Source organism: Bos taurus, chromosome 10, assembly GCF_002263795.3.
Source record: "Bos taurus isolate L1 Dominette 01449 registration number 42190680 breed Hereford chromosome 10, ARS-UCD2.0, whole genome shotgun sequence".
NCBI lineage: Eukaryota > Metazoa > Chordata > Mammalia > Artiodactyla > Bovidae > Bos > Bos taurus.
The window spans coordinates 81,391,539-81,416,469 of NC_037337.1; the positions used below are offsets into that span (position 1 = coordinate 81,391,539).

The 24,931-nt window shown below is 46.6% G+C and overlaps 1 protein-coding gene and 1 pseudogene across 9 annotated transcripts in view; one reads left to right on the forward strand and one right to left on the reverse strand.

Annotated features, from left to right (window-relative positions):
- Positions 1 to 24,931, forward strand: part of SUSD6 (sushi domain containing 6) — a 95,121-nt gene that overhangs the window by 46,741 nt on the left and 23,449 nt on the right. The window contains exon 2 of one of the 9 annotated variants that reach the window (XM_005212090.5): positions 16,858 to 16,970. The exons of the other annotated variants lie outside the window; for them this stretch is intronic. Coding sequence (XP_005212147.1) covers position 16,970 — 1 coding nt within the window. The 5' untranslated portion in view covers positions 16,858 to 16,969. The remainder of the gene's footprint in view (positions 1 to 16,857; positions 16,971 to 24,931) is intronic. 9 annotated transcript variants of the gene reach the window in all.
- LOC614945 (40S ribosomal protein S20 pseudogene) lies at positions 20,217 to 20,714 on the reverse strand (annotated as a pseudogene).

Here is a 24,931-nt window from a genome sequence, read left to right on the forward strand (position 1 = left end):
TGGGTCCCAGTTCAGGCACAGGGTTTGCCAAGGCAGTTCTATTTTTGGAAAGGAACAATAGGGACCACAGCAAATTGTTTGCTAAATGAAGTTCCCAAAACATCCGCAGAGCATCTTCCTGTCAGCTGCCAACCATGCTGAGGACGTGATGTAATCTCTCCATGGTGTAATTACCTGTGACTATAAAAAGACTTGGGGATTGTGGTAGGAGGCTGGGTGGGTCATTATAGAGCTGGCTGAACCCTGGCATCATGAAAAGACGTTGAGAAATTGCCCTCTGCTTGCTGATTGTTGTGCCATGATTAGAACACCGCCAGTGCATGGTATGAGCTTTGCACTGTGACTTCCGAACAAAACAAGCCACAAGTCTACCAGACTGAACACCTCAGTGACTCTCCTCTGGGTTAAAGCCTCATTAAACACACATTCCACCTCCCAAACAAAGGTGCCCCACTACTCTGGTCCTTAAATACAAGCTTACAGGTTATCCTTACCCACATCTTTCTGTAAAAGAGGGTCACAGGGTGCTAATAAAAAAAAAAAAACAACTAGGTGAGTGCTCAGTCTTTAATTGTTCTAGGTAGGTTTGTAGATGAATTCTTTCACCACCTCTCACCGACTGGGAGATTCCTTTCTTCTTCATCACCCCAGCAGCACCTACAAGGGTGTGAGCAGTCCTCCCATTCCAGGTGGCTGATACTGGTGTAGTCAGCTGCCTGGACTGTGGCCAGATCAGGAGTGACCTTGGCCGCCGCGTGTTCAGCTTTGGAGCCTAGAGGAACGGCAGTGTTTAGCGACGACTGTTCCGCAGTGTGCTGTGACTGAGAGGGATGCCTGCTGCTGGGTCTCCCTGCCCTGTTTACCCAGCTCACCTTAAGCCAGCCTACAGTTTGAACTCTCCACGAAGAGGATGAGTACTGCCTCGGTGCCTCACTGCCTGCCTTACCTTGGATAATCTTGCTGACCTCGTTGTCGGTATTTCGCTAGAATAGGGAAGACAGTAGATAATCTTACTTCATACAATTGTTGTGAGGATTAAATAAGATGGTACATACGAAGCACTTAGGACATTGATTGGCGTACAGAGAAGTAATTGCCAGGTGTGAGGACCAGACTCTAGCACCAGTTGATACCAGTCTGCACTTTTGACACCACAGCTGATTAGCTCTGTTGGAAGGTGCTCCTTGTTTCTTCCGTGTCTCTTGGATTCTTTTGGATTCAGTTTAGCGCAGCATCCTGAGTATATTTAGACACATACGGATGAGTTCTCCCCAGTTCGCATGCCCCTGATTCTCAAATGCCGCCTGTTGGCATCTCACACGTGAAGCCAAGCAGAAAAGAGCAGCGGTGGCCCTTTGCAGTGCTGGGGCTGAGAGTCAGCTGGGTCATCTCACAGTCAGTCCTTCCCTTCAGTGAGGCTGTCTTGTTGGCATCTCAGAGCCGGGATTCCCTCAAAGCTGCTGGTACTTTTGTTAGGTACATTGTTAGGAATGTCCAGAGGGTTTTTGAAACCTTAACAAAATGAGAATGCTAGAGGTCTGTTCTTTGATTTTTGGACTGTGCTGGGTCGTCGTCGTGGTACGTGGCTTTCTCTAGTTGTGGCCCGCCTTGTTGCTTCTCTTGTTGCGGAGCACAGGCTCTGAGGAGTGCATGAGCTCTCTGGTTGTGGCAGTCAGGTTCAGTTGTGGCTCAGGGGCTTTAGTTGCCCACAGCATGTGGGAATCTTAGTTCCCTGACCAGGGATTGAATCTGTGTCCCTTGAATTACAGGGTGAATTCTCAGCCACTGGACCACCAGGGAAGTCCCCCAAGGGTCTGCTCTTTAAAGAGGTATTTCATCAGCACAGTGATATGAAAGAAGGGTTATATTCTACAGAATTTCTAAACACATCTAGGAGAATACAAGATAGAATTAAAAATTAAGAACTCTCTTCTCGTCTCTCCGTTTTGGTAGTGCTTTTGCCTCCTCCTACTTTCCTTAGCTGTGTTTGACAGCATTCATTTTTGTAAGAGTCTTTTTCCTACCCAGGTTCACTTGTTTCCCTAGAGACAAGGTTTTCCCCCCGTTTTAACTGCTTTAACTTGTTAGCTTTGCCAGTAGCCAAATCTTTTAAAAGTACAACTGTTTAATCATTCAGAATTCTGGGAAGTAGTGCAGAGAAGATAAACAGATTCTCTTCAAGGTTTATTCTTTGCACAGCGTTTTTTCTTCTCAAATTCACAAAAAGTATTTTAGCTGTTTAAGCCAAGGAGGGGAAATGTGTTTCAGGAAGTTATGGCCAAGAACTCCTGCAAGATTGTAAAATAATTTGGCTCTGGCCTTTGTTACTCTGAGTAGCCAGCAAGTGACACTTTATATAATACAAATGTCCTGACTATCAGTTCTTCACATTCAGTAGATACAGGTCTCCCTGGGAGAAGGCGGGACCTGTGTATTTATTATCACTGGCTTGAGTTCCAACAGCTCAGCCTTGTTGACTCTGGCAGTGGGAGGCTTAAGAGAATGTTGTTGGGATTGTCATGCACCAGACAAGGACAAACAGGGCGTGGGCAGCCACCTGTCAATATTTGCCGAGCACCTATCTCGACACTTCGAGGTGCGGGGCCAACAGGAGAGGAGCCTTGGATGTTTCTGCTTCCCAGTTGGTCTCATTACTTTGGAGGCTAGATTGCAGAGGACCCAGTGCAGCCACACTCAGGCTCCTGATGACGATGCATGCTTGCTCCAGATGGCTCACTTATGGCCTATGAAGTTAGCTGGTGACATCAGTGGATTGTGTGGCCCTCTGATTTGTCCCCATCATGCAGTGGAACTTAATCTTAGTTCATGTTCTTTCTTCTTGGCTTTATGAAAGTTTGCACATAAGCTCCTTGAAGTCAGGGACAATGTCCTTTGTACTTTGTTATAACCAGGCCAGGGATCGTCCTGGGGAGGTGGGGGTGGGAGGGGTCACTCCTGGTAGCCCTGTGCAGGGTCATGGTCCGTCCTGTGTGTGAGGACAGGCAGGACGAGTCCCTGGCCCTGTGAGCAGCAGCAGCCTAATCAATGGTTCCCCGTAAGACTCTCTCCATCCTTCCTGGCAGTGGAGAAGGATGTGGAAGTGTCTTCATGCTTTAGAGGGTGAATGTAGGGGGGTGGGTCTTCTGAGAGGAAGGGAGTGGGGCTGGGCAGGCCGCCCAGACGAGTTCATCATCCAGTGTGTTAAATTTCAGCCTGAGCGAGAGTCTCTGAACCCAGTGAGGGTTCCCTTGGGTGACAAGGAGCAAGGAGAGGTAGGCTTTCATTACATGTGGGAGTGACGTCGTGTGCAGTAATGGATGTGCGAACCGTGCTGGCCCTAAACTTACCCTGACATTGGAGAGGGAGACGGCAGCTGGATGGATTTGGCTTCCCTTCCCCGTCCACAGCTCCCTCTACCTCTGTCCTTAAAGTCGAGGCTGAGGGGACTCCTTATTCCCCTTTCCCTGAGCACTAGAACCTTCAAGCCTGTCTTTACACTGTTCTTTCAGTGGCTAGATTTCCTGTAGCTAGAAGCCCGCTGTCTCCCCTCCCTCCCCTTCTCCCTTCACTTCATCCTTTAAGATGCAGTTCAAAGTCAGCTCCTCTGAGACAGCACCCATCCCCTTACTACTAGAATAAATAAGGTCTGAGGGAAGGAGAGTTAGGCTACATGTGTATTTGCTGAATGGTATAAGCAGGAGCTCTTGGTCTCAGCCCTTTCTCTTTGGAGAATGTCAGAGAGTTTTCCCTATGAACAGGATTCCGATTACGAGGGTCTTGACCATCTTTGATTATTGAAGGGACTAGACAGCTCATTAAGGCTTCTGGGGAATTCCTGCTTTGGGGAACCTGAACCCTTTGTCTGCAGATCATGATACACAAACCCCATGGACTTGTTCCAGACCCTAACACCCAGGGTTGCCATGGAACAGATTTGGTTTCGTGTTTTCGTAAGCGACATCAACTCATTTAGCAAGTGTGTGTTGATGATATAAGGCAGGCCGGGGTGGGGTGGGGCAGCTGAAGATAGGTAATGCCTTGGAGGACTTTCAGGAACTGGGTACTGGACTGGCTCTTGTTGGAAGTTGTCACATGTAGTCGATCCTCATGGTCAGCCCGTGAGAGGCGGGTGGCTACAGCCAGGAACAGGACTCTACACCAGAAGGAATGCAGGCGGGGCGGTTTAGACTCTGATATGTCCACTGTTTCTTGTTGAGCTCCCGCCAGGGTTGTGATGGTGCCGGCTCCAATTCTGTAAAATACTCCCTGTGGTCGCTATTGCTGCCCTGGAATACCCACAGGCAGGGCTCTGCTCACGTGCGGATGGTTGAAAGGCCTCTCTGAGGGAGAGGAGTCTACCTAAGACCTGAGGCAAATAGGGGAGACAGATGGCATAGTCAGGTTAAGAATGCAGTCTCTTGGGCCGGGTGGGCCAGTTGGAACCCTGGTTCTGCCGCTCGCGTGTTGTGTAATTTTTAAGACGTCTCTCAGTGTCCCTCAGTCTTGCTACATAATGACGTACATACCACGTGGGGTTATGGTGTGGCCGTCATCACTGTTGTCACGTGATGCCTCAGCCAGCCTGTCGGGGCCAGTCTGGAGGGAGGAGAGGTAGAGAGAGAGAGAGAGAGTTTCGTGTCTGCTGGGCTCACTGGGCTATTCCTTCCTTTGGAACTTGCAGCATCACTTCTGTTGAAACTTTGGAAGTCTGGTATACTCTGTCCTCTAAACTCGTTTGCTGCTTTACCATACTGGTTGAGTGAGTGGTCTCTTCTATTTTGGTGGAGTATGTTTAGAAGCCAAGGTTTCAAAAAAGAAAAGAAGCATAGCCTTGGCCTAAGAGTTCAGAGGTTGGGCTGAGCATCACCAAAAGCACAGTTTGGGGGAAGTACCCAGAGGGGTAAGATGCTGCTGGTGGAGGCAGGTAGGTGCTCTTCCTAGCTGAGTTGTCAGAGCAGTAGAGGAGGGAGAGGGTGGAGGAATAAGCTTGGTGTTAAAGGTCAAAAGGTTAGAGAAAAAAACAAACACCAGTTAATGGATTAAGGGTTGAATGAGTCTAAACAAAGAAATGAGGAGGACTGGAAAAGGGTGTTGCTTTTGTACAAGTCCATGGAGAAGATAGGGAGGAGAATGGACTCTTTGCCTGTGGGGACTGGAAGGGACTGGCTGAGTGAGGCCGCCCCTCCAGGCTGGTCCCTCATCCTCTGCGTCTGCCCAGCCAGCCCGTGGGAGGCCTGCCTGACAAGAATGACTTATTTCAGCCAGTCTGGTGCACTGCACGGGGTCCCACATCAGGAATTCCATGGGGAAGTTTCCTCAGGCTTGAGAAGGGAAGGGAGAAGAGGGGAGGAGCGGCTGGCCATGGGCATGCAAGTGTATCCAAGACTGGTCAGCTGGTATCCGGCCAGTGCCTGGAGCTGTTGGGGTGAGGACTCTCCTGTGATTTGATGTGTCCAAGTACAGAGAACCGTCGTGCCTTCTAGTGGAGATGTGTTTCCGCTTTGGCCACCTGGGATGCAGTTCCTTGACCAGGGATCGAACCCCTGCCGTCTGCAGTGGAGGAACAGAGTCTTAACCCCTGAATCACCAGGGACGTCCCCGTGTCTCAAATTTCTTATGAGAGACCTTCAGCAGAGGAACCCGTTCTCCATGCTATTGCTCTCAGCACCTCCTTGTCAGGCACTTGAGAAGCTTTGTGGTCCCTCTTGTTCAGAATTCTGTTACTGGTAACAGAAAGCCCTGGCCCTGCAGGAATAATTAACATTATGAATGATAGGATTAGGTGAGTTAGTACATGTAAAAGTTCTGGGTAAACCATAAAAGTCTATTCCAGTGGAAAGGATTACTGTAATGCTTTTTTTTTTCCTTTAGAGAGCATCTCTTCTCTGAATTGCTCGAAGCACTTGGTTAACACTAACTGGCTAATCCTTCATCCATCCCTGGGCAGAAGGCTGGCTTTTAAATAGCTCACTTTGTATAGATCAAACTAAAGTTTCCAACAGAGCCCCAAATCTTGAATCTAAAGCCCAAATCTGTGGAGTCTAAAGCTTGGATCTCCCAAGTGTGAGACTGCCTCACTCCTGGGAACAAAGAAGGTGAGAGAAGAAATGGAGGGATCCTTTAAAAAATTTTTTTTAATTTCCACTGACGTAGTCATGTCAGACAAGGTGGCTGTAGTCAGGATTTTGAGAAGCCTAGAAATCTTCCTCTTGGAAAGACCCATGTTCCTCTTGGAAAGCCCCAGAGTCTTGTTGGGAGTGAGGGCCTGGCATCAGCTAGGGAAGCAGAAGGCTAACCCAGGCACAAGCTAACCCTGGACACAGAGTTCTCTTTAGGCTGTGGTTGGCGGTACCTGAGGCTCCAGATTCTGCACCATAGTGCCAGCCCCACCCCCACCCTGGTACACCCCCATGGAAACCCAGCGTGTCCCAGGATGTGTCAGGGCACGCACCGCTGGTGCCTGTTGCCTTCTGCAGGTCCCATGGCAAGGCCCCAGGGAGGTGGGATCAGGTACCTCCCTGAGTGTCTGGCCTAGGGCAGTTTTCCTGCAGAACAAATACTGCAGCCTGCACTGGGTAGGATGGCATCTGGGCAGATCAGAGTCATGACAGCTCTCTAGTCAGGAAGAGGCCTGGGCTCTTTGACTCACCATTGTCCCTTCTGACGTCTGGTCTCAGCAGTGTAGAGCTGGCAAAGGGAGGTTTTGTTGTGTTTTCATTGCTAGGTAAGGTCCTCCAGGACCATCCAGATGTTTCTTCCCAAGCTCGTGCTTTCCAGCCTCTGGTCACAGCTTCAAGGGCAGTTTGTGTACTTTCTTGTACAAGGTCTTGAACCTAGAAGCAAGGGAAGACAGGCTGAGTTGGAAAGTTCCTCCTTCCTCCAGTGGCAGCTCCGTGGGCTCCTAGCTTGAAGTTCAGGTCATTCAACTGTGCCAGCTAAGAGTCACCGGCTTGTGAGAGAAGCAGCCAGCTGACCCTTATAGATTATATGAACAATTGGGTCTCAAACTTGAGTGTGTGTTCGAATCCTCTGAGGGCCTGGGTTGCTAGGCCTCACCTCCAGAGTTTCTGATTCGTCAGGTCTCAGGTAAGGCCTGACAGTCTGTGTTTCTACTAAGTTCTTACGGACTGCTGCTGATGGTCTGGGGACCACACTCTGAGAACCACCAGTTTGCACTTGGGCTAAAAAAGCCCACTTGACCTTTCCAGAGCAAATTTGATAAGATGTGAACAGAGAGTTGGAGAGGTCACAAACTGCTGGGGATAGAGGAAGGTCAGAAATAGGATGCTGCAGGTGGATCAGCCTAACTTAAAAACTGAGAAGAGGTTAAATGATTAAAGAAGGTGCTGGCTGGGCTCTTACCTTCACCAGTCCAGTTCTTGTCCTTTCCAGCTATCCGACAGAGGGAGGGGCCAGGCCTGGGGAGCCCCAGCGGCATCACTTTGGGCATCTCCTCCCTCCACTTCCTATTCTGCCCTTTTAAGCAGTGGTGAGCTCTGGAAGTTTGTGTTTTAAGTCTTTCCACAGCTTGAGGTCCATGGTACGGAGAGCAGGGTGCTGAGCTGGGGTCCCACGGATCAGCCTGTGCGCCACCTCTCAAGAGCAATAACTGAAGGCCCCTCACTTTGCTCAGGGGCAAGCGCTCTCCAGGGTCCTTTGAGCTTGGATACCCAGCATTCTTTTTTCCTTTTTTGGTTGTGCTGGGTCTCCATTGCTTACGTGTGGGCTTTCTCCATCTGCACAGAGCTGAGGCTACTCTCTAGTTGCAGTGCGTGGGCTGCTCACTGTGGTGGCTTCTCTGGTTGCAGAGCATAGGCTCTAAGCACACGGGCTTCAATAATTGCAGTGCGTGGATTTAGTTGCTCTGCTGCATGTGGATCTTCATGGACCAGGGATTGAACCTGTGTTCCCTGCTTTGGAAGACGGATTCTTACCCACTGTACCACCAGGGAAATCCTACCTGGCATTCTTTAATGCCTTCTCTGATGGCTTCCTCAGCAGGGTCAGGAACTTCCGCTTGCTTGTTAACTTGTTTTTTTTTTTTTTTTTTATTCTTTAATTTGTGTGGAAACTTCTGTTGATATTGAACCAGAATCCCATTGAGGGACTGACTGTCTGAAAGTGAAACCAGAGAAGTTCAGAAATTAGAGTAACTTTACTTTTTAGAGTCTCTGGCCTGTACAGTTACGCTGTCCCATAAAACTGTCCACAGAGGGCTGACTTCGCATCATTGTCAGGTGCTGCTCCCTGTACCCCAGGACGTCACACTCATTGCCAGCAGTGTTTCTGGATGTCTGAGTTCTCATTTCCAGGTGCCCGGAGATGTTGGCCTCCCTTCTGCACTGCCCAGCACAGTGCTCATGGGAGGCCCGTGGAAGTATTGGCTGGTGTATGGAATAGAGGGATGCACCCATGCGCCTCCTTTCCTTTGATTTCTCCCTTCTTACGTTGTGTTCATTGCCCTCCTTTGCCCTCCTCTCTCTCCTCCCTCTCTGCTCGCTTTACGCACTCTGTGTTCTGGCACAGCTGGCCATCAGTGTCTGTGCACTGTGCGTGGAGGGGTTGGGTGTGCCTGGGGAGTTCCCAGGGGTCCTACCCTAGCCATCTCTGTGAGGAGCACATCCAGGCTCCCTGGTCTTTCCCCTGTTCCCTTCTCTCTTATGCCCACTTTGTGGTAGCTGTGAGTTACAGAATGTTTTCACCATCCTAGGAGAGGTTGCCACTCTTCAGATTGAGTTGGACCCCGTTTGCAGTCTTTATTTCCTGCCCGCTGTATTGGCAAGCTGAAGGACTCCTGGCCTGGAGAAAATTAGCATGTCCTGCCTCAGAACCATCGTCTGGCCCGTCTCCCCAGCCTCTGTCTGGCCCGTCTCCCCAGCCTCTGTCTTGGCTGACTGTCACTTAGCCGCTCTGATCCTGCCTGGGTGGCTTTCAGGCAGCTCAAGCAGTGACTAGCCTGAGGTCTCCCTGGAAACAGGGGAAGATTGAGGCTGATTTAACTCATTTTAAGTGAAATCACCAGCCTTTTGATGATTCCATTAATTTCCTCCCTTCTGAACACGCTCATGCTAGCAGTAATTGGAAATCCTGACTCTGTTTCTCATTTCCCCCCACTCCTCTGCTTTAATCTGAGGCAGCTGGATACTGCACTCTGCTTTTTCATTTACTGGAAGAGCAGTTTGAGGATGATTTTAATGACCAGCTTTGACAGTACTTCCAGAAGCCGAGACTGTTGCTGCTCTTCAGTTCACACCCACTTGGGGGCCTCTGGCTCACTTACCTTGCTCCTATGAAACTCTGCTTTGTTCTTGGTATGCAGGTGGGAAGGGGGCTGTGTGAGAAGGGGCCCCAGGGGGAGAGGGCCCTGGGGCTCTCTTGTCCCAGGTAGTGTGTGCAAGCTTTTCATCACTCAACATTTGCAGACCTACGAGGTGTGCCAGGCACGGTCTAGTTACTGAGCGTTTCCCTGCCCCCTCTTCCCTGCCCTGGTGGAAGCACAGAGGCCTGAGCCCGTGAGGTTCCAGCAGAGCTTGTGACTAACCACAGACCTTGGGAATTGTCTCCAAGGCTTTCTCTCTGTGTTTGTATGATAGCGATGCCTGTTTCAGTTTTTACTTTCTTGGCTCTAAAGAGAAATAAATAATATGAACCACCTCCCAAGATCAGAGAAATAATGGTTGCTTGCTGCTGTTGGCAGTTGACAACTGTCTTGGGTATCATGTCACACTGGTGTCCTCGCAGTGACTTACCACAGCCAGGAAAGGATAAAGCTGGTTTTGAACCCAGGTCCTCCCATTGCAAGTGAAATGCTCTTTGTACTACATTGTGTTTGTGTGTGTGTTTAACACTGACTTTCCAATGTCATTGTCTTTAGCAGATCAACCACATAAGTGTTAAACTGTTACGTATGCACTGGGCCTTCTGCCAGAAGCTGAAGTCCTCACAGTCTAATTGGGGGAAAAGATAAGATAGAATGCATCTTCATTCCCTTGAGCGGTTCAGGTACTGAGTGCCATTAGAAGGAAGAGAATTAAGCCTGACATCATCCAGGAAGGCTTCCAGAGAGCTAAGACTTAACGCTGGGCCTGGTGGGAAGGCAGGATCCAAACCAAGGAGAGCTGGAAAGGAGAGTTTGGCATTTGGCCGCCTAAGATTCTGGGATGCAGAAATGGTGATGAGATTTTAGTTCTTCATCAGACTGAGAAAACTAACATCCTCTGGGTGATGCTTTCCCAGCTTCCCTGTGCTTTTAAAATCAGGTTCACATACCCCATGCCCACAAAGAACCATTCAGTTTGTCTGGAGTGCAGCCCAGCAATCTGCATAAAAGTTTTTTTAAAATAATATCAAACAATCTCCCCTCCTTTCAGTTCTCTTTCCTGAACAGAAGAAAACAAGGGTGCAGGTTTCATTTGTTCCAGAGGCAGAAGCTATTTAACACACTGTTTCAGGTGGTGAGGTTGGCCACACTTTGAGAAACATTGTACCCTAAGCAAATGCCCTCTCCGCTGCAGGAAGCGTTAGGGGTTAAGAATCTGGGTTTTGACACCATAGGAGCCCCACTCCTGAGGACTAAGTGTTTAGGATAACTAAGGGGGAAGGGGAGACTTGGTATTAACTGATGTAAGTTTAAGGTGATTCTGATAGCCACTGGGTCAGTCGGGGTGCTCTCATGAAGGCAGGTAGGTGGTGGGGGCATTGAGGCCGAGGACCTTTAAACAGGTCATGCTTGGGAGTTAACTGCATGTGCCTCTGACTCTTAAGAAAAGCGTTTTTATAGATGCTGTGTGGTAGCTTAGTTTCAGATGGATGTTGGGGGTAGAAGCAGTCAGGGATCAGTCAGTGGGTGGGTGGAAGCTGGTCTGGGATTCAGGATCGTTTACATTGAGAGCCCTGGAAAAGGTAACGCTGTGTCTTCCATAGGAGTTGGCAGTCTTGGTGAATCTTATGATTTTTCTGTCAGTATTTTGGCACCAGATGGGACCTGGGGTGGCTGTGAAGATTAGAAAACTTACCAAGTTACTAAACACTCTGTTAGGAATTAACATGTCTTGGGATTTCCTTGATGGTCCAGTGGTTAAGACTCTGTGCTTCCATTGCAGGGGGCCTGGGTTCCATCTTTGGTTGGGCAGCTAAGATCCCACATGCCTAGGGGTATGGCCCAAAAGAATGATATGTCTTAGTTTGGGGGTGTTGTAAAATACCTATAGTAAATGTGTGATATATTTCAACTAATAGCCACTTTAAATCTGTTATCCCATTCTTAGTCAATGAAAATTTTCAAATACTAAAAAAATACAGGGACTAATACACCTGGATATTTGCCCCCACATTTCATATTTTGCCTCATTTGCTTCATATGTTTTTCTGCAGAGATATAGCCAGTATCCTAAATCAATATGTATCCTTCTAACCATGCGTCTTGTATTTTTACATACTTACATGTGCATTTACATCTAGTTTTTTAAAAGGCCCTCAATCTGTGGAAGTCTGATTTCATTTGTTTTTTTGCATTTTGTATATTACAAGTTTTACATACTTACTCATGCGTTCCTAAGTGATACAGAATATTGTTTTGTGTTTTAAAGTGGGTATAATCTTCTGTAGCTTCCTTTTTTCACTCAACATTGTTCTTGAGGTTTAGCTAAGTTGATAAATTTGTTTTACTTAGGGTATAGCATTCCATTTTTAGTTGGAATTCTGGTATACTGTTAATATACCAGAATATTTGTAACCACTCTCTCATTAATGGACATATAGGTGACAAGTTTTTCATTGTTAAAAACAATACTGCAAGGAACATCCTTGTACATGTGTCCACGGTTTCTCTGACATACACACCTAGCGATAGAGTTGCTGGATTGTTAGAAGTATTCAACTTTCTGTGTATTACCAGGTAGCTTTCCAAAGTAGTTGTTTGAGTTTTCACCACTAGTGATGCATATGAAAATTCATAGTTCTGCCCTGGTGGCTCAGATGATAAGGAATCCACACGCAATGCTGGAGACCTGGGTTCAGTCCCTGGGTTGGCAAGAGCTGCTGGAGGAGGGCATGGCAACCCACTTCAGTATTCTTGGCTGGAGAATCCCATGGACAGAGGAGCCTGGCAGGCTACAGTCCATGGGGTTGCAAAGAGTCAGACACAACTGTGTGACTAAGCACAGCACCATATGTTTTGCAACAGCTAGTATTGTTAGATATTAATTTTTGCCAATCTGATGGATATAAAATGGAATCTCTTGAGTTTTATATTTCTTTGACTGTCTTCTAGTTTGCAGATTATTTTAACTTTTATCTATGGCAGTGGTTCTGAAGGGTCATTGGGGTCTTTTCAGGTGATTGACAAGGTTAAAACAGTTTTCGCATTACTACTAAGATACTGTTTGCCTTTTTTGCACTCATTCTTTCACAGGTGTGTAGTGGAGTTTCAGAGACTTACATGATATGTCTTGATACAATCACTGCGATTTTATTATTTTTAAATGAATTTGTAAATTAGTAATAAAAACTAGTTTTATTTTCAACAGTGGTGTGTGTTGACAGATGTAAGACAGAGACAACTTTGAGGATTCTCAATAATTTTTGATAGTGTAAGGGGGACTTGAGAACAAAGAGTTGAGAACCACTGCTCCTTTATTCATAATTTTTTCTATCTGAAATGTGTTTTCTTTGACTTTCTTAAGAAATCCTCTTCAAATTTCATAAAAGATGGGCTCATATTTTCTTCTAGAAGTTTTTTTTTTTTTTTCAATTTCTTTCTTTCTTTATGGCTGCCCTAGGTCTTCCTTGCTGAGCACAGGCCTTCTCTAGTTGCGGAAAGCGGGGGCTCCTCTAGCTGCGGTGCACGGGCTTCTCTCGCTGTGGAGCAGGGGCTCTAGGGTGGGGCCTCCATAGTTGTGGCGCACAGGCTTAGTTGCCCCGCAGCGTGTGAAATCTTCCGGGACCACGGGGATTAAACTGGCGTCTGCTTCTTTGGCAGGTGGATTCACCACTGGACCACCACAGAAGTCTTTCTTCTGGAAGTTTACTAGTGTACTTTTGTGGGTGCTGTCTGCCGTTTCCCAGGCCCTTCAGCCACTTAATTTTATACCTTCTCAGAACATTTGTAGAGCCTTAATAGAACATTTTCCATGCCTTTTTTATAGCAGAATTTTTTTGAGCTTTTTGGGGTGTGGGGAGCAGTGTGGATGGAAGGATAGGCAGGGATTTAGTCACCTTTCCCAGATCCTTTGTTCAAGAGAGGGTCCCAGCATTCTGCAGTTTATTGCTGTGTCTCCTTGAGATGCTGGTACACTCTGATTTTGGATCCTTGTGTTTATTAGTTCATCACAACTTGCTGTCCAAGGACCAGAACTCACCAGTGACAGGGATTCTGGAAGCGCCTACCCTCTCTAAAGCCCCCATTTTCCACTGGACGTTTGAGTTCCTTTTAGAGAAGGAACCAGGAAGCTCTCTTTTTCCTGGTTGTGTCCGGGCGGGCTGGCTGGGCAGGGGGGTGGGGGCAGTGTGCAGGCAGGCAGCTGCCAGGTTAACTACAGTTGGGGGCATAAATGGTAGCCCCCTTTAAGGGGAAAAAAAAAAAAAAGTACTGCTAACATCCAAGGCCTCACCTTTCACTAGACTCTTAACTGGTTTTTCTGTTCCCAGTATATTCCTTACCTCCCTCCCCTCAAATCTGTCTTCTACCCTGCAGGCAGCATAACTCAAAGTCTCAGACTTAAGCCAGAAAGAAAAACACCAATACAGTATACTAATGCATATATATGGAATTTAGAAAGATGGTAACAATAACCCTGTATACGAGACAGCAAAAGAGACACTGATGTATAGAACAGTCTTTTGGACTCCGTGGGAGAGGGAGAGGGTGAGATGATTTGGGAGAATGGCATTGAAATATGTATAATATCATATATGAAACGAGTCGCCAGTCCAGGTTCGATGCACGATACTGGATGCTTGGGGCTGGTGCACTGGGATGACCCAGAGGGATGGTATGGGGAGGGAGGAGGGAGGAGGGTTCAGGATGGGGAACACGTGTATGCCTGTGGTGGATTCATTTTGATATATGGCAGAACCAATACAATATTGTAAAGTTTAAAAAAAAAAAAATCTCAGACTTAGCATGATTCTTCTCCCCTTAAAACAAAAACAAACTCAAAGCTTGCTGTGAGGCTGCTGTTAAGGTCTGTACCCTCACCTGTGCAATCTCTCCAGCCACTTCCCTAGCCTATGCTCCGTCCAGGAAACGCCACCGGGCGTTTATTCCCATGACACACCATCAGATGTGCCCTCAGTGCCTCGCTGATGCTGTTCCCTCCACCTCAGATGCTGCTTTGATTGCCAATCTTTTCAGTAAAGCGACACCGTAAATTATATTATTTACCCCTTAGTTATGCTCTAGAGGTGTTTGTATGTGCCCCATGTGTCAGGGGAGAGCTTGTTTGATTCTTAGCCAGGCCCCACAAAACTCAAATACAGATTCTAAGAAGATGATCCCTTTCATCTTTCATCCCTACTAACTCCGCCTTTCCAATTAAAATGAAGACTTGGAGTTGACCTCTTTTTAATCTTTGTTTCACTTGTGGCTTTTCTGGGGGACAGCTGCTCCATCTCCTTCCCTTCCCGCAAGTTCCTTCCCCATAAATTGTTTACTGCGTTGACTCCTGTCACTTTGCACTCCGGTTCTTTAGTAACCGCAAGCGAAGGGGATTTCTTTTTTGTGGTTAAGGAGCTGATGTAGACATCCTAATAAATTGTCTTCCAGCATGTCTTACTTGCAAGGGCGGGAATGTGCTGAACAGACAAACGAAAGCACCTGGTCCCCCACAGTTACTGCTTGTTTTGAAAAAAATAATAAACTGACATTTATTTCAAATTGACTAGCGTATTTTGAAAGTGATGCATGAGTTGTATGTATGCGATAACGCTGCCAGCAGAAAGGCGCTGCTCAGGGAAGGAATTCTGGATGGTGTTGTGTTTGCCATTTAGCCACACCCAGACTCCTGCTTCCCCTTCAGCAGCTTAAAAAAAGAAAATTCCACAAACTCTGGAAATCTGTTAAAGATGCAGACTAGGTAGATTAACTTCTTTTCTGAAAGAGCTTTGTAGCAGGAATCCACATGGTTCTAGAGAAACGGGGCTCCCACATGAACTCCTGCAGGCCTGTGTGCTTGCTGTAGGAGGTTGGGGTGGGGACCTAAGAAGGGGCTGCAAGTCAGAGACTCTGAGCTTGCAGGAGCCTTCTTCACATCATTATTGTGTCTGAAAGACGTGACTTTCTTTGACAGCTTGTTTAATGGCCCTTTCATTGGTTCTTGAGAATGGTCACTAGGTAGATTGGGAGAGTAAGAAGCAGAAGGGGACAAGTTATTCTTTGCTCTGTTGCTGATAAGGGCAAAGCTAGGATTGATCTGTTGCACGCTGCCTCCTGGTTCATGCAAACAGGCCATATGGGCATGAATTCTCAAGTTCAGGGAGAAGGGGCTTATGCCAAAGTGAGGTCTGAACACATAGATGCTGGTTACTGGGTATGAATACATTAGGCCTTTATATGGACATGGACCTGAGTGGTTTCCTTTGCGGGTGATGCTTTTCTTTCTTCTTATTTGAAAAGTACTGCTAATGTTGCTGTACTGTTTGATTAGCAGTAGTTATAAAGATGAAAGATGAGGAGTAGTTAGGTAAGCCTTGCAGATCAAGCAAAATGATATGAATTTTCTCCTCCTAACCCAGTTTGTTCATGCACCCTCCCCTGAAATGCAGACACTCTGGAATATGTGAGAAAATAATCCTTATGATCAAACATAATGTATAAAATACAAAACATACCGACCGCCCCATTAAAAAAAAAAAGAAGAAGAATGCGATTATTGCAAAAGGATTTTACCATCCTCCAAAGGAAGTGGCAATCCATTCCAGTATTCTTGCTGGGAAAATTCCATGGACAGAGGAGCCCAGCAGGCTGTAGTCCATGGGGTTGCAAGGAGTCAGACACAACTTAGTGACTAAGCAACTCCTCCAAAGGAGTTACCATAGTTGTTTGTGTGGTGCAGCTTGTGGGATCTCAGTTCCCTGACTGGGGATCAAACCTGAGCCCTGTCAGTGAGAGCACCCAGTCCTAACCACTGGACCGCCAGAGAATTCCCTGTGCGGTTGCTTTTAAGTGGAAGTACCTCTGGTGGGTGTGAAATACTGCATTAGCACCCAGCTTGACGGGGTCACATCTGCTGTTGAAGGAGTCCAGGAAGAGAAGGAGGAGATGGGGAGCTTCCACGGCACCTTGGCAGAATGAAATGAGGCATTAGGTAGGGCCACCAGCTCTGAGAAGTGCTGCACTCTACGCCTGGCCAGGAGGATTTGCCTCCTTCCCTCTCCCCACCCCCCACAGCTTGTCTCTCCTGCTCCTGCACAGCAGGCTTCTTTGCCAAGGATGAAGAGCTTGGATGTCAAATTCTTTCTCTCTGCCCTTGGCAAGGCAGGGTGTTATATTTGTTTTTTAAAGAAGCCTTTTTGCACTTGGGGAATTTTTTTCTTTTCTCTTATGGGAAGTTGCTTCATCATTTCCCAAAAATATACCGCACCTCTTGTTTAAACAGGGTGCCCTTGAAGAGCTTTGGAGCCTGAAGTGGGATGGGGGTGTTGTGAAATCTTTTGTTTAACGCTTTGATGAGAGCTGGAATGCTCGCTCTCTGCAGGCAGAAGTGTCAGGATTTGCCAGGACTGGGTCCAGGAGTTGGGTGTTGAGGGGGAGAGACTCCCTGAGATGCAAGAACTGGGGTCTTTTTAAGCATTTAAACAGTCCATGTTGTAAGAGGTATCAGCCCTTCTGGGCACAGACTCTATCACGTTTTTGTCCAGTGCCTTCAGTGTGCCCAGGCTGGAGAACGTGGATTTGCTGTTCTTTTGAGATGCTGATGGTACCCTGGAGAGGCAAGACCAACTCACGCATAGCAACGGTGAACAAAACAGTAGTAAGTGTGGGCTAAATTGTGAAGTCGTGGGCACTTCATTTCAGAGAAAGGGAATTCCTACAGAAGAGAGCACTGAGGCCAGGCCTTGCACTGTCGGGGGAGGGGGGTGTTAAGCTGATGTCGGGTAAGAAAGGATATTTGAGAGGGGAAGGAGGAGCTGAGAAGAGCCAGCAGGCTGACCTGAGGCCACGAATGTGGGTGAGTAAGCCCAATGGTGGGGGTAGCCTAGCGGGACTTGACGTCGGAGAAACAGGACAGACCAAATTGTGGAGGGCCTAGCACATCCAGGAGAAACATTTAGACTTACAGGAAGAAATGGGCAGCCTTTCTCAGATTCTGAGAAGAGAGTAGCAGCATTAGGAAAAATGTGGCTTTGGGGAATATTAGCTGACCAGAGTAAGCTAGAATATGCCTTCAGGTGGGCAGGAGGAGAACCCCAGCTCCATCCACCGCTCTTGGGAGGAAGTCGTACTTGGGTCCTTGGAGAGAGGGATGGCCTGGTACATGGCTTCTGTCTTGGGTGAGCGTGGTCGCACATTGCCCGTGGCCTATGGCCGCCTGCAGCTTCCCCTGGCAGGGCACAGCAACTTAGGCCACGAGGTTAGTGCTGTCTGGCTAGGAGCAGGTGTTAGGTGCCAGCTCGAGCTAAACTTTGACTAGGGCCCCTGTGGAGGTGCTATGCCCAGGTGGGCCCAGTGGAGCCAGGCACGAAGTGTGGTGGGTTCCATGCTGCTCGTTTTAGGTTGGGATTGACCAGGGATGATTGCTCAGATCCAGACAACATGGGTCACCTTGTGCCTAATCAGGAGTCGGGGTGCATCATGCAGAATCCTTGCCCGTGCTGAGTTCTGTGCCCTCCACCCATGCCCTCCACCCGTTCACAATCGTAAATAAGGAGTTTGGGTAGCTTTGGACTATAAATAATACCAAAGAGGATCAGTCAGAAAGTATTCTTCTTAATAGACTACTAGTAGCTGCTGTTTATAGAAAGTGAAAATTGAGAAAATAAATTATTGTTGAGGGAGATTGCGTCAGTGGGGACAAACACATCATCGCAAGATCTATTAAGTTCCAATAGAAAGAGGGAAGAGTAAATGATTGCCAAGGGAAGTACTGCCCAGTTTGCCTAAGTCAGGAACATAGTGACAGTTTCCATACCAGCCACTGGGCCTGGGCGGGGCCTGCCCCTCCCAGCTGACCCACCCCAAGCTCCCTGGCACGGACCCAGAGCATGTCCAGGGCAGGCATCAGGTTTGGAACCCTGGGAAGTGAGCGGCTCCTCTTTGGGGATCATCCCAGCCTGTCACCAGGGCAGGGTGTAGGCCAGCAGAGGCTCAGCTGCCACTCTGGGTATGGGCCCTGGTGCAGGAGAGGGACGAGGGCTTAGCTTGAAGCCTCAAGACATTAGCTTTGACATCATGTTGCTGCTTTTAAAGACCAGTGGTTTTTTCCCTTTTTTTTTTTTTTTTGTGAAAACTAAGGCCCCAGACACACTGTTCAGATTGCTGGTAGATAAATGCTAAAACCCATTCTGAGTAATCGCCTTTTTTTTTTTTTTTTAACAGTTGAGTAACAGAGTAGTCCACAAAACAAGATTTGACTGTAATGGGCCAGCCCACATTTGCAGAAGGCCCAGCTGTCTTTGGGCTTCCCAGGTGGCACTAGTGGTAAAGAACCCTCTCCTGCTAATGCAGGAGACCTAAGAGACGTGGGTTTGATCCCTGGGTTGGTAAGATCCCCTGGAGGAGGGCATGGCAACCCATTCCAGTGTTCTTGCCTGGAGAATCCCATGGACAGAGGAGCCTGGTAGGCTGTAGTCCATAGGGTCGCAAAGAGTCAGACAAGACTGAAGCAACTTAACACACACACACACCTCTCTTTTTTTTGTTGTTGTGTTTTTTTTAATGCTTCATTTTATTTATTAATTTTTAAATTAATTATTTTACTTTACAATATTGTATTGGTTTTGCCATACATTGACATGAATCCTCCACTGGTGTACATGTGTTCCCCATCCTGAACCCCCCTCCCACCTCCCTCCCCATCCCATCCCTCTGGGTCATCTCAGTGTACCAGCCCCAAGCACCCTGTATCATGCATCAAACCTGGACTGGTGATTCCTTTCACATATGATATTATACATGTTTCAATGCCATTCTCCCAAATCATCCCAACCTCGCCCTCTCCCACAGAGTCCAAAAGACTGTTCTATACATCTGTGTGTCTTTTGCTGTCTTGCATACAGAGTTATCGTTACCATCTTTCTAAATTCCATATATATGCGTTAGTATACTGTATTGGTGTTTTTCTTTCTGGCTTACTTCACTCTGTATAATATACTACAGTTTCATCCACCTCATTAGAACTGATTCAAATGTATTCTTTTTAATGGCTGAGTAATATTCCATTGTGTATATGTACCACAGCTTTCTTATCCATTCATCTGCTGATGGACATCTAGGTTGCTTCCATGTCCTGGCTATTATAAACAGTGCTTCGATGAACATTGGGGTACACGTGTCTCTTTCAATTCTGGTTTCCTCAGTGTGTATGCCCAGCAGTGGGATTGCTGGGTTATATGGCAGTTCTATTTCCAGTTTATTAAGGAATCTCCACACTGTTCTCCATAGTGGCTGTACTAGTTTGCATTCCCACCAACAGTGTAAGTAAGAGGGTTCCCTTTTCTCCACACCCTCTCCAGCATTTATTGCTTGTCGACTTTTGGATAGCAGCCATTCTGACTGGCATGAAATGGTACCTCATTGTGGTTTTGATTTGCTTTACTCTGATAATGAGTGATGTTGAGCATCTTTTCATACATTTGTTAGCTATCTGTATGTCTTCTTTGGAGAAATGTCTGTTTAGTTCTTTGGCCCACTTTTTGATTGGGTCATTTATTTTTCTGGAATTGAGCTGCAAGAGTTGCTTGTATAGTTGTGAGATTAATTCTTTGTCCGTTGCTTCATTTGCTGTTATTTTCTCCCATTCTGAAGGCTGTCTTTTCATCTTGCTTATAGTTGCCTTTGTTGTACAGAAGCTTTTAATTTTAATTAGGCCCCATTTGTTTATTTTTGCTTTTATTTCCAATATTCTGGGAGGTGGGTCATAGAGGATCCTGCTGTGATTTATGTCAGAGAGTGTTTTGCCTATGTTTTCCTCTAGGAGTTTTATAGTTTCTGGTCTTACGTTTAGATCTTTAATCCATTTTGAGTTTATTTTTGTGTATGGTGTTAGAAAGTGTTCTAGTTTCATTCTTTTTTTTTTTTTTAACAACTGATTATTGATTTATTAAAAAGGTTGATTTAGGCATCGGCAATGGTGACTTCCACCTTGACTCCCGGCTCAATAGTGATGGAAGTGATCTGCTTGACAACTTCAGAAGGACTGTGCAGATCAATGAGTCGCTTGTGGATCCTCATTTGGAATCGATCCCAAGTCTTAGAACCTTCACCACAAGGAGTTTTCCTCGTAGTTATTCTCAGAGTCTTGGTAGGCATCCGAACTGGTCCTTTAACTTTGAGATTCTTTTCCTTCACGCCTCCGATCAGGTCAACACACACCTTCTCCAGAGACTTCACGTTGCGGCTGGTGAGGGTGATCCTAATCCGGTGAATGGCCACCTCTGGCTCCACGGGAGTCTTGCCGGTGTCTTTAAAGGCCATGGCTGTGGCATGGCTTCCTGACTGACTTGTTCCTCGGCGAGAGCGAACAGCGGTGAGTCAGGAGCAGGAGCGGGCGGCACAAAGGTCCACGGCAGCCTCGACCACGTCTTCCTCAAAGAGCTAGTTTCATTCTTTTACAAGTGGTTGACCAGTTTTCCCAGCACCACTTGTTAAAGAGATTGTCCTTTCTCCATTGTATATTCTTGCCTCCTTTGTCAAAGATAAGGTGTCCATAGGTGCATGGATTTATCTCTGGGCTTTCTATTTTGTTCCATTGATCTATATTTCTGTCTTTGTGCCAGTACCATACTGTCTCAATGACTGTGGCTTTGTAGTAGAGCCTGAAGTCAGGCAGGTTTATTCCTCCAGTTCCATTCTTCTTTCTTAAGATTGGTTTGGCTATTCGAGGTTTTTTGTATTTTCATACAAATTGTGAAATTATTTGTTCTAGTTCTCTGAAAAATACCGTTGGTGGCTTGATAAGGATTGCATTGAATCTATAGATTGCTTTGAGTAGTATACTCATTTTCACTATATTGATTCTTCCGATCGGTGAACACAGTATATCTCTCCATCTATTTGTGTCCTTTTTGATTTCTTTCACCAGTGTTTTATAGTTTTCTATATATAGGTCTTTTTGTTTCTTTAGGTAGATATATTCCTAAGTATTTTATTCTTTTCTTTGCAATGGTGAATGGAATTGTTTCCTTAATCTCTCTTTCTGTTTTCTCATTGTTAGTGTATAGGAATGCAAGGGATTTCTGTGACACACACAGCTCTCTTTGCTCTTTATTATCTCTGTCCCTCAGAGAGGTGAGGCTGGCTGGGAAAATTGAGAGGATTGTGTGAGAGAAAGCAGCAGGCCCACAGTTCAGAATCAGTTGCTCTGCAACTTCTCTGCCATCTTGGAGTGTATGGTTTCATTTGGTTTTGCACATGGACTGCAAGTACAAATAGACTAGCCCCAGAGGATTGCCCACCCACTCCTGTGGAGTCTATGAAGCACGTGGATTCTCTTTCCTGTAGGCCTAGTTACTCCCAGCAGCTGGGGGTGAGGTGGGGAGGGAGAGACTATTGTTCTGCTCACATTATTCCACTGCGAGAAGTACCTGCGAAGACTCAGGATCGCCACTTGCACATGTAACAAGCCTTTTCCATCAACAAGGCAGAGAGAATCGGAAACCCAAGATGAGTAACAGGCCTATGGCGTGTGCCGACTAGCTTGGCTTCGCTTGGTGCCATGCAAACCTATGCACCCTGGCTGCAGTCCTGGCTTCTTTGTGAAGTGCAGGTATGTGTGTGTTGCTGAGTGCCAGTGATCCTTAGACACATTCCTCATTCATATTTGGGCCTTTGGGGCTAGGGTGTAAGGGGCAAAAGAGTGCAAATCGGATACCTCGTGAGGTGGTTCTGAAACAGTGCTGAGCAGTCAGCTTTTAAAAGTTTGTCTTAGAAACAACCTGTACTTTGGTACATTGTAAATTGACACCGCAGTTGCCTTTTGAGTAACGAGTTTGGACTTTGGTGCAGCAGCTGAGAAGGAAACCTCATGGGCGGTGGGTCTGGGGTGTGGCTGCCTGCCAGCTTGCAGCATGCTCTGAGCAGCTTCACAGACTCCATCTGTGCAGCCGTGTATGTTGCAGCAGTAACTTGGATTTGGGGCCCTTTATTCTCTATGGATGAGTTGAAAATGGGAAAATGACATTGCTGATGGTAGTTATAAGAAGGGCAGGTCTTCTAAAGCTGATAATAATTGAGGAGAAGATTTTGAAGTTCAGCATGCCAAGAGCCAGGGATCATTAGTGTTGGTTGAGCATTTGCTGACTCTTAAGTCAACGGCCCTCCTCAGTGGTGAAGAGGAAGAACATAGTTAAAGAATAGTGTAAAAAAAACCCCAAAAACCTGAGTTATGCTGTCCAGGAGTATAAAAGCCAAAGCATTATTAGGCATTTTAGCATCTCGTTTGGCTTCCTGAGAGCCCATCTTCTTTATATATATTATAATATATAAACCTATCATTTGACTTCAGGGGGGCTCTCTCTGGAGAAATGGAAAAACTATAACCAGGTTCCCCTGTGATCAAGAATTGTGCAGAAACAAAACCCTGTTTGTAAGGGTGCAAGGCCCTTCTGGGCTTCTGGGGCTGAATCTGTCCCTTGGAACACAGTCCATGTTGACCTACTCTCAAGGCCTTTCCTCTGGCAGTTTACTCATTTATATGCTGATGTCTGTCATCTTTTTTCTATTTAGATACTTTTAACCTATGATTTTAAGCTGTCAGATGGGCTGCGTTTATTTAAAAGGCTAGGCTGCTCAAACACTGCTGGCTTTCTCTAACTGGAAAAGTCCCAGGTTTGGGGAGGTAAGAGAAAATCAACCACCAAAAATAAACTAGAAACTCGTGCCTGGACTGTGAACTCTTTCGTATACTCCAGTCTCAGTCCTTGACTTTGTGAGTATAGAGTTTTATTATGTGTGTGCTTTAAACAACTAAGTTTTTAAGCAAAAACCACTGACATCCCACACCAGGGTACCATTATAATGGAAAGAGAAAAATCTTTAATTATAGCAGCGTTGTGGCCTTCTCCCATGCCTGGCTAGCCAAGGCATGGAGTTGATAAGCATACAGTGTCTTTCATACTTGCCATTACAACATGTTAATTAAGAGAATTCAGCTGTGGCACCAGCTGGGGATGTCTGGCTTTGTGGAAGATTGCAATTAGATGCTTTATTTTCTATTTTCTTTTTCCCCTTTCAACTTTGGTGGAATGCCTTTGAGTGGGGGCTTTTAGTCTCAGCAGTATAAATACTTTAATGTGCCTAATTATGTAATCATACACTTACACTCCTCTGTGTACACACACACCGTTTTATGGATTTTTATCCCCTTTTCCAGTACATGGGGCATCTCGCCTGCTTTTTGGTTTGGTTGGTATTCTGTGCCATGGGCAGGAAGACGAGGAGGGCCAGAGACAGTTTGGGGTTTTCCTCCAATTATGATCTGTCCCTCTGCTCCCTGCCCCCGCCCCCACTCTCCTTTATCTCTCAAATAATTAGCATCTCAATAGTTTCCTAGCAAAGTCAAGGTAATTTAAATGAAATTGGACTTTATAATACTATATCTTTCCGTGAATTTGCAAGTGCAGTCTTTCAAAGTGTATAGTTTTATTTTTCTCAGTCCTCAATTCCAGGCAGGCCTAGGGCATGAGCCTGGACATGAGAGCTCAGGCACAATGGAACCCATTGATTTCTGGCATTCAGCTTGCGCGGAGAGGTCCTGTGACCCCAGCTGTTAGACCGGGATCTGGGAGCAGCTGTTTTCCGAGATTGAGTCCTCCAGGGATAGGCCATCTGCTGCTGTGTGAGAGAACCCTGGGAACGAAATTGACCGCAGGACATCTCTGTACTCCTTTTCTCTGCTCTAGTCCCTGCAGTTTTTCCCGGGCCCCCTCACCTTGGCACACTTAAGACACATGATGCATCTGCACCGGAGAGCTCACATGGTTTCTTTCGGTCCTTCTGCTGCCCTGGCTCTGCCACACCTGCACCCCAGCTCCACTGAAAACTAGTTGCCAGAGTTGGCAGGGAGATTCAGATGGCTTCTTCAGCTGGATTAGAAACATAGAGCCGGCTTTTCGTTTTATTGGTAGTAATAATAGTAGTAGGGAAGAAGAACCCAAGAGTTTTTCATTATTCAGATTTGTATTTGGGGCCCTCCCTGATTTTCTGAATTTCCAGCTATGTCCTGCTACACACACACACACACACACACACACCCTCTTCTTGCTCCTCTGCTTATGCCCTTGTCTCCCCCTTGCTCCCCCTTGCATGCTCTTCCCCCTCCTTTATGCAAGTCACAGTCTTTCATCCCATGTCACAGTCCTGTTTACCTCTAGATTTGGAGTTCTGGTATCATTTCTTTCTTCCTTTCTGATCTCTTCCCCCGTTGAATTAACCCTTCTTCAGAACCTCCTAGTGTAGCCCAGATTGATTTCTAACATGTGTCTCCTGTGGTTATTTATTAGACCACAAGCTCCCAGAAGGTAGGGTCGGTATCTTTGTTGCCTTCCCAACCCTCCTTCCCCATTGCCTGCCACAGTGCTGTAGTGCTTAGTAAAAACCTATTGAAAGAACAGATGGATACATGCAATCCTTAGGTGAACTCTAGGAGATAGAGTAGATGTTACTATTATTATAACCTACTTGGGGCGCCTCATCTGTACCCCCAAAGAGTGTGAAGTCTCCTCAGGAACAGTGAAAGTCGCTCAGTTGTGTCTGCCTCTTTGTGACCCCGTGGAC